Genomic DNA, 14,249 nt, shown 5'->3' on the forward strand with positions numbered 1-14,249 from the left:
TTACCGATGATAGCACATTGTATTCCACTTTCCATTTTGAGAAACCTTGCCCTGCTCAATCAGCTTCAACTTCTGGAATATCTGCTACCAATTCCTTAAATGCCGATCTCGAGGTAATTCTCCAGTGGGGCAAAGACGACTTAGTTGATTTCAATCCTTCTAAAACTCAGTCTTTTCTTATATCTCGCAAAATGGATTCTTCTGCTTCTATGCTTATCTTTGGTCGCATTCCGATTTCTAGGCAAAATGATATATCTCTTTTGGGGATTACCCTGACTTCTAATCTCTCTTGGCTCAAGCACATTACAAATGTTGCTTCCTCTACATCTAAAAAACTTCGTTTTCTGTTTCGCTCTCGGCCTTACTTTTCTCCTAAACAGCTGTTCAGTCTGTACAAATCGCAAATTCGCCCTACCTAGGAATATTGTTCTCGCATCTGGGGCAGTGCCCCCAAAACCTCTCTCAGGCTTCTAAATTCCATTCAGAAGAGAGCAATTAGGTTAATTAATGACTCCTCTCTAACAGAGTATCTCCACTCGCTGTCTCATAGACGTATTGTTTCTGCTACATGCCTCTTCTGCAGACACTTCCCTGGGCACTGTTCTTCTCAATTGGCTTCTATAATTCTCTCTCTCTCTCTCTCTCTCTCTCTCTCTCTCTCTCTCTTTCAAAACAGTCCGAACACGTGCTGCCACTAACCAACATCCATTTACCGTCCAACTTCAAATTCACAGAACGAACTTTTCACCTTCATTGTTTATTCATTCAACTGCCATTTTCTGGAACAACCTTCATACGCATTTCCTGAAAATTAGTCTACAGAAGTTCAAGTCTAATGTTAACAAATATCTTCTTTCATCTTCTCAGCCTCCAGCCCAAGCACGGTACTAAGTACTATAGGTTCTAATACCTCTCATGTTTCAGGTTTTCATTAAAAAAAAAAAAAAAAAAAAAAATCATATGCCTCTACTAATGCTAATGCTAACTGTTTAAGAACATATATTCTTTGTAGCATGTTTTACCATATGATAAAGCCATTTCAGTGGATACAGTGACAGGCTAGCAGGCAAGAGATATGTGGTAATTTAAAAAAACAAAAAAAAAAGACGATTTATGATTATATTTACGAAGCTATAGATACATTTTTCCTATCACATTATTCACCTTTCACCTATCAAGACCATAGACAATGACTACCATGTATTGTGAACATTGGAAGAAATTAATATGTAGACAGCATCGAGCAAAATGCTATCTTTCATTGTGTATCTCCAGATATGTACACGTTTGCTGTCTTTAATATTCTTTATAAATAAAATTATTTATTCCACCAAATAGGGGTGATTTTCCCCCCTTCTTTTGTTAAATAGTGTGTGTGATCAGTTGAGCATTATGTACTGATACATAAGCTATTGATTGTTTCATGTTGCCTGTTTATAAAACTGCCCTATATGTTGGTATATCTGTAACAGTGAAGGTATACTCTTGTTATTTATAGCAGCGGTTCAAAACTGAATATAGTGTCTTTTTTGATCAAAGTGTCATTCGAGTGACAAAAGGTTGGAACATCTAATTTAAATTATGGACATACATTTCAGTATGAGCAGCAACATGACAGTGGAAATAAGAACCAATGATGGTGTTAAATAATGGATGGCAGATATTAAAGGCCCACTATACACGGTATTTTGTACACTTTAATCAATAATATATTAATATAATGCATTAATAATAAGTGTGTGAAACGATTGTGTATTGTTTTACACACATTTCTTGCAATGTGGTAAGGGTATTATTATGCTAGAAAATAGTTTTCTGTGTCCTAAAAGTGGTTTCTGAGAACAGGTAAAATAGTCGGTTTAAAATATTATTGTAGTAGTCATCATTAACATTACCATTCACAAAGTATATTCTGTCCACAATAGTAATATATCACTGAACTGTTTGGTTCAATGAAAACTGGTGGTTCTCACTCAATTTATGAAGGTTTAATTTAGACTCCTCAGAAAAGATTACAATCTCTTGCTCAGTGGCACATTATACCTTCATGGGGCCCAGTTAATGTATAAAGAAATTTGGGGGGGCCCCATCTAAAGAAAAAACTAATAAAGAACATTTTCAATTTCATTTTATTGTAACAACAAAACAAACAAATTATATGAAATAAGATCTAAATATAAAATTTCATCAAAATTGGTAAAACCATTTTAAAAAACTTAATTTTCCAATTAATCTTCAAGTAAAGTTTATTGACCTTGGCAGTTAGAAAGTTCAGTTTCCAATAAAAATCATTTAAAGATAGTAAAAAACAGCAATAAGTTTTTGAAACAGTGATTTTGGGGCTCCCCCACTGATCGGGACCCTAGGAAGATGTCTTTTTTGCCTATAGAATAACGTGCCACTGCTCTGACTGCTCACTTGTGCAGCTAACATATTTAGCCCTGACCTGTCATTTTTTTTTTTTCTTAATAGATTTATTCAGTAAGAGATTCTTACAGGGTCAATATACTTTCATGACAGTCTCACAATTGTACAGTTTTTTTTTTTTTTTTTTTTTTTTCACTTTCCTTAACACACCAGTGTGTTCCTCCCGCATGCTTTTAGGTCTGTGAACCTTGCATGAAGGTCAAGGAAGTTTAAATATTTTTAAAGGTCTTTTTGTGCAGGAGTACTAGTCTTCTTCAGCCGTATTCCAGATTTTATTTTGACATTACCTACACGTTTCTTTTTATGAATTCTTGACACAAGGCATATTTCAGACACCCTTTCTGGAAATACACTGGTGTTCAAAGAAAGTGCATCACCTAGGAATTTCACATTTCTAACCCTTTTTTGTCTAGTCATCAATGTAACATTCTTCTTGGTATGTTACATTGATGACTAGCATCGCAAATAGAAATATAAACAAAAGATTTATTAAGTTTTATTAATGCTAAGTAATATTTGACAGGGGCTCTCAAAATATTCCAAAATGTGCATTTGCAACCTTTATACAACAGTTTTGGTAAACACGACAATTATGGCTGAAATATTATAAGAAGCCCTCAGTTTGCTTCAGTTTAAATGGAAATCAAAATGAAAAGTTCACCAGATGCAAATTAATATTTAGTTGAACCGCCTCTGGTCCTGATGACAGCAGCACACTGTCGAGGCATTGACAAGATCGATTTCTGAAGATAATCAACTGATAGTTCATGGTTCCAAACACAAATTATAACTTCTTGAAGTTCACAAAGGTTCTTTGGTTTCTTTCTGGCAACTGCAGATTCCACGCGATACCAACAGTTCTCTATAGGATTCAGTTCTGGGCTGTTTCCTGGACAGCTAAGAGTTGTAATGGACCGTTCTTCCAACCATTTTTTCACCTGTAACAAATGTAAACACATTTCTGTCGAACCCTGTAATGCAGAAATGAAGCTAAGGTAACTACAGAAGCACCTACTTACACTTTTTGCCTGATGACAAGGAGCAGAGTCGCCCGTGAAAGATGCGGTTACTTGGCAGCTTGAAATAGTCTCTGATGGTTAGCAGCAATTCACCTTCCAATATAGTCAGGTATCCATTGGCATTTATGGAACCTTTTATAAACTGCAGGTGACTACTCTGGCTGGTAGACACCATACAGTCTGGATGGTGTCTACCAGATGGTGTTCACCACGTCTACGGCAAATCGTTTGTCTCTCATCAGAGCCATGCAGGTTGAATTTCTTCTCATCCGAGAAAATAACTGACTTCCACTGCTCGGGGGTCCATTTTCCATGCTCCTTAAACCAAATTAATCAGGCCTTTTTCGTGTGAGGAGGGGCTTCTTAGGAAGACTGGCTACAAGTCCATTTTTGAAGAGGCATCTTCTGACTGTTACTGCACTTGCTACCACTCCTGCATGTTCTTCCCATTCTCTTTTCAGCTCAGATGAAGAAGCTTTATGGTTTTTAAGGCATAAGCACTTCAAAATGTGGTTCTGTTTTTGCTTAGAGCAATATGGCCTTAGTTGCTAATGCTCCTAAAACACCAAATAACAACAACAACAGCATCCAGTTCCTTTTTTCCTTTCAGCAGAATCCGTATTCTTGAGTTTGGAAAGAAATCTACTCACTGTCGGCTGATTACAAGACACGCTATAAACAGTATGATGAGAAGAATATCCTTCCTCACATAAAGCAACAATAGTACCTCTTTCTTCGTGACGTCAACTGCACGTAACTCGCCATCCTGACACAAGCAAGGAATGACTGCAACTCTTGCAGACCATGCTTATATAGTTGAAAGTAACAGCTGATGCAATATTACGCCATCGCCTATGCATCAGTCTTATCTGGCGCTATCTGTAAGAAATATTGCCATATACTTATGTTATTCAGACAACAATTGCGATTTTAAGGGGTGATGCACTTTCTTTGAACACCAGTGCATATTGACTTGAAATACCCAACATATTGGTGCAATAATTAAATTTCCTTCCTTGTATGCCATATTGCTGCTAACTGGAAACTGAGAGCACATTATAGCAGGTGAATTCTCTTTCTACATATGATAATGCCAAAAATGTGCATTTACTGCATTGCGTAATATGCTAATACCGGCACTCCCCGACTAGCATAACACTCAATTTATGTAAATTTAACTTTGCGTAAGTTTTTGCTGGCAGATGCAAACTGAAAAAAATATGGAAACATTTTACATCCCATAGGAATAAGTAGAGGTTTATTCAACCAATAACAATAAGACCTGAGAAGTTGAAATTTTTGCTATATAACTAAGCTATTTAACTCTAACAGGTCATTTTTATAATGGAAATTGTATTATATTTATATAAATTTATGTCAAATAAGCAGAACAAAAATCGCTAACTAAAGGATACAAAAACAAAACACACTGCCAACAAACACATTTGCAAATGCTACTGTTGGCCCACAGGAAGGGCTATACATCCGGCAAGAGAATGCACCACACTTTCATTGTTATGGTATGTTCCGTTATAAGAATCAATTTTGAACGCCTCTGTGATATTTTTCTAAAACACATTTCTGGAGGTCATGACCATGAAACAATAAAAACAATTTGCACTTTCCGGTTTATTGGGCTTTTTTGTTAGTGAAATATATTATAAACAGGTCGTTAACTTGATCTTATTGCATTTGACTGATAAGTGGAATTGTGTGGGTTTTTATGTTATTATGGAGAAATGCGTTTTCCCCTTCACTGAAATCTTCAGTCATATAAAAAACATAAATAAATTTTCAGAATCAATTCCTCATTCCTATTTACTTATTACAGTGGTGAAGGGACCAGTGGAAAGTGCAAGTGGTGGCAAGGCTAGGAAACAAAACAAAATTGATTTACAAATGAACATGAAAATGATTAAGAAGTACAAAGCAGGACCAAGTTTGTCATCCATGGCACGGGAATTAGGTCTCGCTAGTCCAGCAGTGAATACTATTTAAAAAGATAGTGCGTGTATAAAAGAACATGTTAAAGGATCAATACATTTAAGATAAACAGTGATCACAAAACATCGTTCTGGTGCTATATCAAATATGGAAAAGCTATTAATAATATGGATGGAAAATCTGATTCAGAAACAAGTGCCCCTGAGTCCAATGGCCATTAAGCAAGAAATATTTATGAAGATATTAAGCATAAGTATGGCAAACCCCAAGTCAAGTTTGTGGCAAGCAACGGACGGTTTAACAGATTGAAGCATCTCGCTGATTTCCAATGTTAAAGTAAAATTGTTGTGATTGCACACTCGTAATTTTGTACACTTGAAATTTTTCCTGCGCATGAGATAAATTGAATAAATAATTCTATTTACATCTTCATCAAATTCAGTGTGCATAGTTGCAAGTGCTGTATAAGCCTTAAAGGAAATTCTGACTTACATAGAGTTCCGTAGAACTCAATCCTTAGGCGCCTCCGTAGCCAGGTGGGAAGGAGCAGCAGTGCGTAGCACACGCTTCTTGATTAGACCGGGGTTCGAGCCCGTCACCACCGAATACGGAGGATGCGGAAAGGTCAGGGAATGACCACCGCATATTCCCGGAGCAATATGGCCTTAGTTGCTAATGCTCCTAAAAACCAAACAACAACAACAACTCAATCCTTACTTAAGTCGGAGAGTGGCTGTATCAGAGGATGATGAAAGGAAGATATCTATGAAATAATTTAAGAGGGTGGTGCAATTTTTGTGATCACTACTGCATATGAAATAGGATAAAAGAAGATCGGGGACTGACTTTGTATCTTGAAATTGTAGCAACTTTCAGTGAGTTGTGTACATATAATAAGGCATTGAATAGAAGATGATTAATGTTCTTCACATTTTAAAATGACTGTCTTTACTGAGCAATGAATTCACATCAAATTTTGTTTTAAATTTGGGAACAGTGCAACAGAAACCTACCAAATGTAAAATCAGCTTTTGAAGGAGATGCTGTGTGTCATCCAATGACTTTTCAGTGGTTTGCATAGTTTAAAGAGCCACCTAATGTGATTCTCACTCTGGCCACTCTTCAAAACACAGTTATTCAATTACGCATGATGTGATCAGGAGTGAACACTGTTTAATGTCCACAAAGTTTCTAGTGAAATTGGTACGTTTTATGGAACATGTCAACTGATTAACACAAAGTTTGAGTAGCAAGCTCTGATATATCAAGATCATCTTTATCTCTTCCTTCACTGGTGTGTGGCTGTGACCTGGAAACAATGGCCTTGTCTTCTCAATGACAGATTGTGCTTGTATTTTTTGACTCGCAAGGCATTGTTTCATTCACGGGAATTTATGAATTTGACCTGTATATTCAAACAGTGGACCAGAAATAGCATAGTATAGTTCTATGGCTATTGTGCAGTGCTGTTTGAAGAAAACAGCTGATAAAATTAGCTTTGGGGAGTTGGTGCTTGCTTCATCATCACAATGCCACTGCATAATTAGAGGCATTGGAATCGACATATGGAGTGTCAAGGAGACTTCAATGAAGATCTGTCTGAATAGTCGGTATGCTTCATTTTACAAATATTGTCATCCCCAAACTTTCCAATCACACCTCATATATACATACAATATTTTCTTGAATATGCTTTGTAATCATATTGAACATAATTCTGATTTTAAGAAAATATTTTGTTTCCATAACCAAGTGCAATTTCTAAATATGCTAACAATTCCTTTTTTTTTTTAAATTTCAGGTTTATTCAGCAGAAGCTTGAACGTGCTACTCCAGCAGAAAAGCAGATGGTTTTTAATGAGATCCTTGGTGCAGCATATGGTTTAATGACTGATGTTTTTGGCAACTATGTTATTCAGAAGTTCTTTGAATTTGGCACTCCTGAACAGAAGCAGGCACTAGCTCAGAAGGTGAAGGGCCATGTGCTACCGTTGGCTTTACAAATGTATGGGTGTAGGGTAATTCAGAAGGCATTAGAATCCATACCTCCAGAACAGCAGGTATGTGCTCAATATTATTATTCTGCTTATTAGTGATATCATTTTGTCATAAAGGGATGCCACTGGTCATAATACTTTATTTTTGTAGGGATAATTGTTGTCTTAATTGGAATTATTTTTAAATATATTTTTTTATTATTTGTATAAAAATGCTACTAAGTGTTTGTCTATTTATAAATAGTACAGATTTGTTTATGCAATAAGGCAGGGGAAAAAAAAAAAAAAAATCCCACTTCCTTACTCAGCCAAAATCTTCTAGAACTCAACTATGTTCATAGCCACTAACTCTTTGGATTTCTAACAGCAAATTTGGCTTTTTGATCCCTTCCCTGTCTCGCCATCATAACGTGGTTTTTATTGTTCCTTTTCTCAAAAAAAACAAAACAAAACATTAAAGCTACATTAAATGCTGGTGAAACTCGAGCAGTTGCTCTTGACATTTCAAAGGCTGTTCATGTTTGGCATAAAGGTCTTCTAAATAAGCTTCCACCTTATGGTTTGCCAGTTATTTTTTGCAATTTTAAATCTTCCGCTTCATTTTGGAAGAATTGTGACTTATTCAAAAGTAGCTTTACTGCTAAGGTCATGAATAGTCTAAAACAAACCGAATTTTTTTCCTTCTTTTGTTCAGTGAAGTTTTGCTGCATGTAATTTGAAATTTTGTAGCCAAGTTTCCACTACTTTCCAATGTCATTGAAGATAAAGAAACAATTAAGCTGTAGCTACTTTGCACTATCAGTTCTGTCAGTGTCATCTGACAGCTCCGACACAACCACTGCAGGTTAATGTTGAGCTTGTATGTGTTGAGCTGCATGATTCCACACGACAGAAATGAAACTTTCCATATCTGTTATTTCTTGTGAGAAATTTAATTTCTTCACAATGCAGTTGTTATCATTCTCATTGACTGAATTCGTGTGTCACTCATCTATTCATAAACATCTCCCACAACAGAACTAAAAGATTCTTAACATATTAAACGAAAATTTAGTACAGTGTTAATAAGAATATCTGACAAACTTTCTTTTGATTAATACCGAAAATCTTATATTGTTTGGATACAGTCAGTCAACATGTGTTTACACTACACGAATTCAATCATACACGATTTATAAATAGGGGAACGATATCGTATATAACACGAACCGAATTCGCTTATGCACGATTCGCCTTTGTGTTTACAAGAAATGGCAGTCTGACCAGAATCACCCCAACTGAACGCAACACGATAGGAATGAAGAGAAGATTCTGAAAATGTATTTATGTTTTTTATATCAGTGAAGAGGAAACGCAATTCACCATAATAACGTAAAATCCCGGCTATCGGTATTATCGCAAATGCAATTAGATTGAGTTTACTACCACTTTATAACAGATTCAACTAGCAGGAACGCAACGAAATTGTTTTTATTGTTTTATGGTAGTAACCCCCAGAAATGTGCTTTAGTAAAATGTGAGCTAGTGAGGTAGAGTTGTCTCTGACTTTACGGTGCTGTTTATTCAGTTGCTACATGCACACAGCTTTGTTTATGTGTATCAAGTGTGCCTCCTCATTTTGTAATTGTGCTTTATTCCCTGAAAATGAGTAAAATACTTAAAAGGTGTGAAAAGGAAGCGTCCTGGTGAAAGACACTACAGATTCAGAGAGAAAAAGAAAAGCAATATTGATAAACAGAGGCGTACTGGGTCAAAAATTCTTACCCGGGAAAATTTGTAGTGGCCTCATACTAGCATTTATGGCCAAAATCACACCGGCCTCCAACCCACCGTGGTTTCCCTGGTAAGGCTTATGGCCAGTCTCCCTCTGTCGATAGAGAAAAAATATGAAATTGTGAAACGCTTTGAGCGAAATGAAAGACCATGTGATATTGCACGTGCTACAGGCCTAAATGAGGCAACGCCGAGAATTACAAAGAATGCAGAGAAAATAAAAAACTTTTATAGCAGGAACAACTCAAAGTGTAATTAAAATCCATTAGATTAAGACAAAGAATTGGAAGAGATGGAACGGCTGTCATCTGTTTGGATAGAAAATCAAACAAAAAACAAGTTTGCTTACAATAGAAGCAAAAGCATTAGCAATATTTTATTACGTAATAGTCGTAATGAAATACTTACGATAATTTATTGTGTTTGGTAATGTTTTGATTACAAATGTGTGTTCAATCTTGGGTGGTCGGCACCTAACCCTATTTTTCCCATAGGGCCTGCTGTTGTTTATATTGCACGATTTTGCATTGCACCAGGGTTTCTAGGAACACAACTATCGTGCTATACGAGGACTGACTGTACTTTGAATTTCAAATTAAGTTTTTTCTCCGTGTATAAAATAAAATGCAGAATAGATTTTCAGAAGTTTGCCTTTAGCCAGCGAGTGGTTGATTGCTGGAACAAACGCGTTGTGGAAGTTGATAGTTTGCATGAATTCATGGAAGAACTAGACAAACTATTGAAGATAATGGATAGGTGAAATGGGAATTTTTTTTTTTTTCTTAACCCTCGCTTAAAACCATTTCGTTGGAAATAAAAAAAAAAAAATTTAACCTGAGACAAACTTTAAATCTCTTCTCCCTCAATTGATTGTGATCCCTTATGGATCATAACTCACAGAGAAAATCTCTGCTGAGTTATGATCCACAACTGTATTAAATTGTACCTCTTGTATTTATAACATGAGCATGCTTTCTCTTTATACACATCCTACATAAATTTAACCATGTCTGTTCAGTATGGCTGAGTAGCTTAGCTTATGACGATATTTGTAATTTTCAGAACAGAAATAATTTTTGGATCCTAAAATCCATTTCTTATTTATGTATATTAATATAAGCAGTTTTTTTTTTTTTTTTTTTTTTTTTTTGACCAAATATAGAACTGGTACTAGAACTATAGAGCTGTAGTCACTGATTCAATAAGCAATTATCATCATTATTATTAGTGATGTTGGTAATGGTGGAAGGAAGTGAACTTATGCAGCATATTTCCCCCCCCTCATATGTCCATTAATTCCTTCTAATACTATGTCTAATTCTTCCTTAAATTTATTCAGGCTAGTCACCTCCACGACACCAGATGATAGTTTGTTCCAATAATCAATTACTTTCTGTCTGAAAGCAAATTTTTGCACATATATCCTGCAGCTATCCTTTTTTCATTTTGAGTTTGTACCCTTGTGTGGATTATCTGAAAAAGAGTTAAAGTACCATCATCATTAAGTTCACTCAATCCATTTAAAGCATTAAACTCTTCAATCGGGTCTCCTTGCAATTGCCTAGTTTTCAAGTGCTGCAATTCACCGGTGCCTCCCTAGCCAGGTGGGCAGGAGCAGCAGTGCATAGTACACACTTCTTGATTAGACCGGGGTTCGAGCTGGTGACCACCAAATACAGAGGATGCGAAAAATTCGGGGAATGATCACCGCATATCCCTGGAGAAATATGGCCTTAGTTGCTAATTCTCCTAAAAACCAAATAACAACAACAACTGCAATTCACAGAACTGAAGTCTTTTGCAATATGAGCACTCCTTTGTGTTCTTGGCCAATGTTTGCTTCTCTCTGTACCTGCTTCAAGAAATCTATGTCCTTCTGCTATTAGCATGAAATTTTGCACAAAAAGTACATAGCTGAAATCCTATTGATACTGTGTTGTAGCACAGTATTGTATTATCTCTGCTTTAATGTTTGTATATATAGATGCCTTAAATGATATCAAATTTTTAATTTTAATATTTATTCTTGGGTCTTAACTGGAATCTGCTATTGTTATGTAATTTTTGTATATGTATCCCATAAATTATTTTATGTTCCCTGTACACCCTTTTGCTCTGTCCAAGATTTGTATGGCTGGATATCTTTATAAATTATTCATGTGCAAATGGATAGATATTATATTTATTTATATTTAGAGTATCTATTTCTCAAATAACTTCTTAAATTCAGAATGTATCATAGCTCTCATTCAAAATCATAAAAGAGCTTTTGGTTGTGGGAGGGGATTAAACTTAGTGCTAAAAATTTTTACTTCAATGAAAAATTTGGTGTTGATCCAACTTTTCACTTTTGACTGATTCCTGAACATAGAAAGAAAAAATATACTTTCTCCATATCAAGAGTGTCTTTACTTTTGGCCCATCCTGTATATCATACTGTTATTAATTCTATATTAAATTCTGTATTTTATTTGTATGAGATAATCTTTCTTTCTCTTTGTACACAGCTGAAATGTAAGTATCAATGTATCATTATCTGCTCAAAGAAGCTGAATAATTTAGTAACCAAGTGATCTGCCATAGATATTTTGTTGTGGGATTCAAAACCACCTTTGAACATGTCAGCTTTATTTAACTTCATTTTGATGAAGGAAAGTTTAAAAGATAAAGATTAAAATTTAATTTTTAAATACATATTTGTATATTACTAATTGAATACTGTTATGATAAATTACTCATCTAGAATGAAATTATGGGGGCTATCCCACCTCCTAAAATAAGCAATTACAATCTTAGTTGAATTGGACTTTGGAACTTCTAGCTGTCAACAGGAATCAAACCAACACCCTCCCAATGAATGAAGATGATATCATCTGCCATTACATGCAGTGATCAGAAGGAAAATTAAAGATTGGAAAGGGAGAGAGGCTGTAAGGTGGCAACATGTTAAAAAAAAAAAAAAAAAAGCATTTCTAGGTTAAAAAACAAAAATTTGAATCTATTTATTATATGGTGACTATAACAAACAGCAAAATTGCACTCACTGAAGGTGCAGAGTAGAAACATCCACAAAACATGATTTTTAGACTGTTAGTAATGAATGAATTCTAAACCTTATGCAGCTGAAATGTTTTCATTCAAAAGATTTTCGATATCAAGAGCAGTTGTTTGAATTTTTTTTAAATTTTTCTATGGAATTTGTCCATAGATGACCAACATTATTGCCTCCCAATCAGTATTGACTGATCCTTGTTGTCAATCAGATTGAGTCTCGGTGTAGTGTAAGATAGCTATTGATAGTGTTTTCCATCACTTAGAAAGGGTTGAAGGTAAAAACAGAAGGTTTTAAGAACAAGAGGAGAAATGCAATCAGGAACTGGAAACATTATCTTGAAATTGTTAAGAATTCTTGTAGTTCCTTTTGTGTGAAAACTGAGGGAGGCATTAAGTAGGACATGACTGTGTTTCCGCTACTCTTTCCTCCACATTTATGTATGTCTGTGTTGGCATGTATGCATGCATACATACCAGCTTATGAAATTGTTGAAAATAGATATCTAGGGAAATTAATGAGAGGTTATTCTGAAAAATAGCTCAGCATAAAGTTTCACTGTGACCATTTTTATTTACATAATTTATTCTAATTTCATGTTGTTATTATTATTATTCAAGGACTAAAATTGATATTTTTATCCCTCAATATTTACAGAAGGAAGTAGTAAAAGAGTTGGATGGCCATGTCTTAAAATGTGTCAAAGACCAGAATGGTAATCATGTTGTACAAAAATGTATAGAATGTGTGGATCCTTTGGCATTGCAGTTCATTATCAATGCATTTCAAGGACAAGTAAGTTTTTCATTTTGATTTGTAATGTTCAGGTAAATAGCTTTAAGTTATTTGCTGTTTCCTTCGTTGTATTATCTTAAAAATTCGGCTTGAAATTTGTTTTATTTTGCATTGGAGCTTTTCATAGGACTTTTCCAAATAAAAGTTGAGGCAACCTTCAAGATATGAAATAGATCCAAAAGTGTAAGGTACAGTGACATAGCACTTGTTACCCAGCAATACAATGCCAACTTACAATGCAGCATTTAATCCAGTGATTCTTATTTAGTATTTTTTAAATACTAATTAAGGCATAATGATAATTACTAATGTGTTTTTTTTTTTTTTTTTTTTTTAATTAAAATATAGTTAACAAATAGAATGCAAATGTAACAACTGATTACACAAGAAGTTATTTTTGGATTTTGACATTGTTTAAGAGTTGTTGTTTTTAGAGATCATTCATGGGTAGATATGGCCCCACTCCCAAATTCAGGAAGGAAGTAATAAAATTTGTCAGATGCCACTTGAGCCACAGAAGTTTAGAACTACTGTGGAATAAGAAATGGACTTTTTTTATATATATATATATATATATATATAAATCAAAAAAATTAATGAAAGTTCAGTTTTTTGTGGCTCAGGTCATGATGTTGATCTGAGCCCCATGAAATCGATCTGGGTGTTATTGTTTGCACATACATGATCAAATTGCTGGTTATGCACTATTTCAGAAAGTGACAGACAACTTTCCTTTCCCTTTCACATGACACTTTTTACCTTACACCAAGATCACTGAAGGCAAACAAAATAGATGAACTCTTTGTCTTTCCTAAATGTATATAATTTATATGTAGCCATTTAACACAATAGATATTTGTGGAGGTGATACGTGTATATCTCTGATTATGACTAATGCAGTATGTCTTAAGTTGCTATTGTACTGCTAACCTCACCAACAGCAACCAGCTGCTTGGCCACAATTGCAGCAAAAGTAGGATATTTGCACCATAGTGTTGTTTAAACATCCCAAATCCAATATTACATTAAAAATGCTAAAAACTGATCACCCCCCCCAGACAACATAAAGCAGTGATGCTTTATGTTGTCCAAAAATTACTCAGAAACAGATTATCTGTTTCTGAATAATTTTCAATAATTGATTATTCTCCTTGTCATAAATCACGTGGTCTCTAGAAGATATGGGGGGATAAATCAAAAATAATGCACATATCAAGAAGCTAGAAAGTGAAGTTAACAATA

General features: G+C 34.9%; 1 protein-coding gene across 1 annotated transcript in view; it reads left to right on the forward strand.

Moving 5' to 3' along the window:
- pum (pumilio) overlaps positions 1–14,249 on the forward strand; it is a 415,697-nt gene that overhangs the window by 359,452 nt on the left and 41,996 nt on the right. Inside the window, exons 15-16 of the mRNA XM_090386283.1 lie at positions 7,192–7,450; positions 12,870–13,007. Coding sequence (XP_090242409.1) covers positions 7,192–7,450; positions 12,870–13,007 — 397 coding nt within the window. The remainder of the gene's footprint in view (positions 1–7,191; positions 7,451–12,869; positions 13,008–14,249) is intronic.

Source organism: Mastigoproctus giganteus, chromosome 12 (assembly GCF_048544385.1).
Source record: "Mastigoproctus giganteus isolate SK-2022 chromosome 12, ASM4854438v1, whole genome shotgun sequence".
Classification (NCBI taxonomy): Eukaryota; Metazoa; Arthropoda; class Arachnida; order Uropygi; family Thelyphonidae; genus Mastigoproctus; species Mastigoproctus giganteus.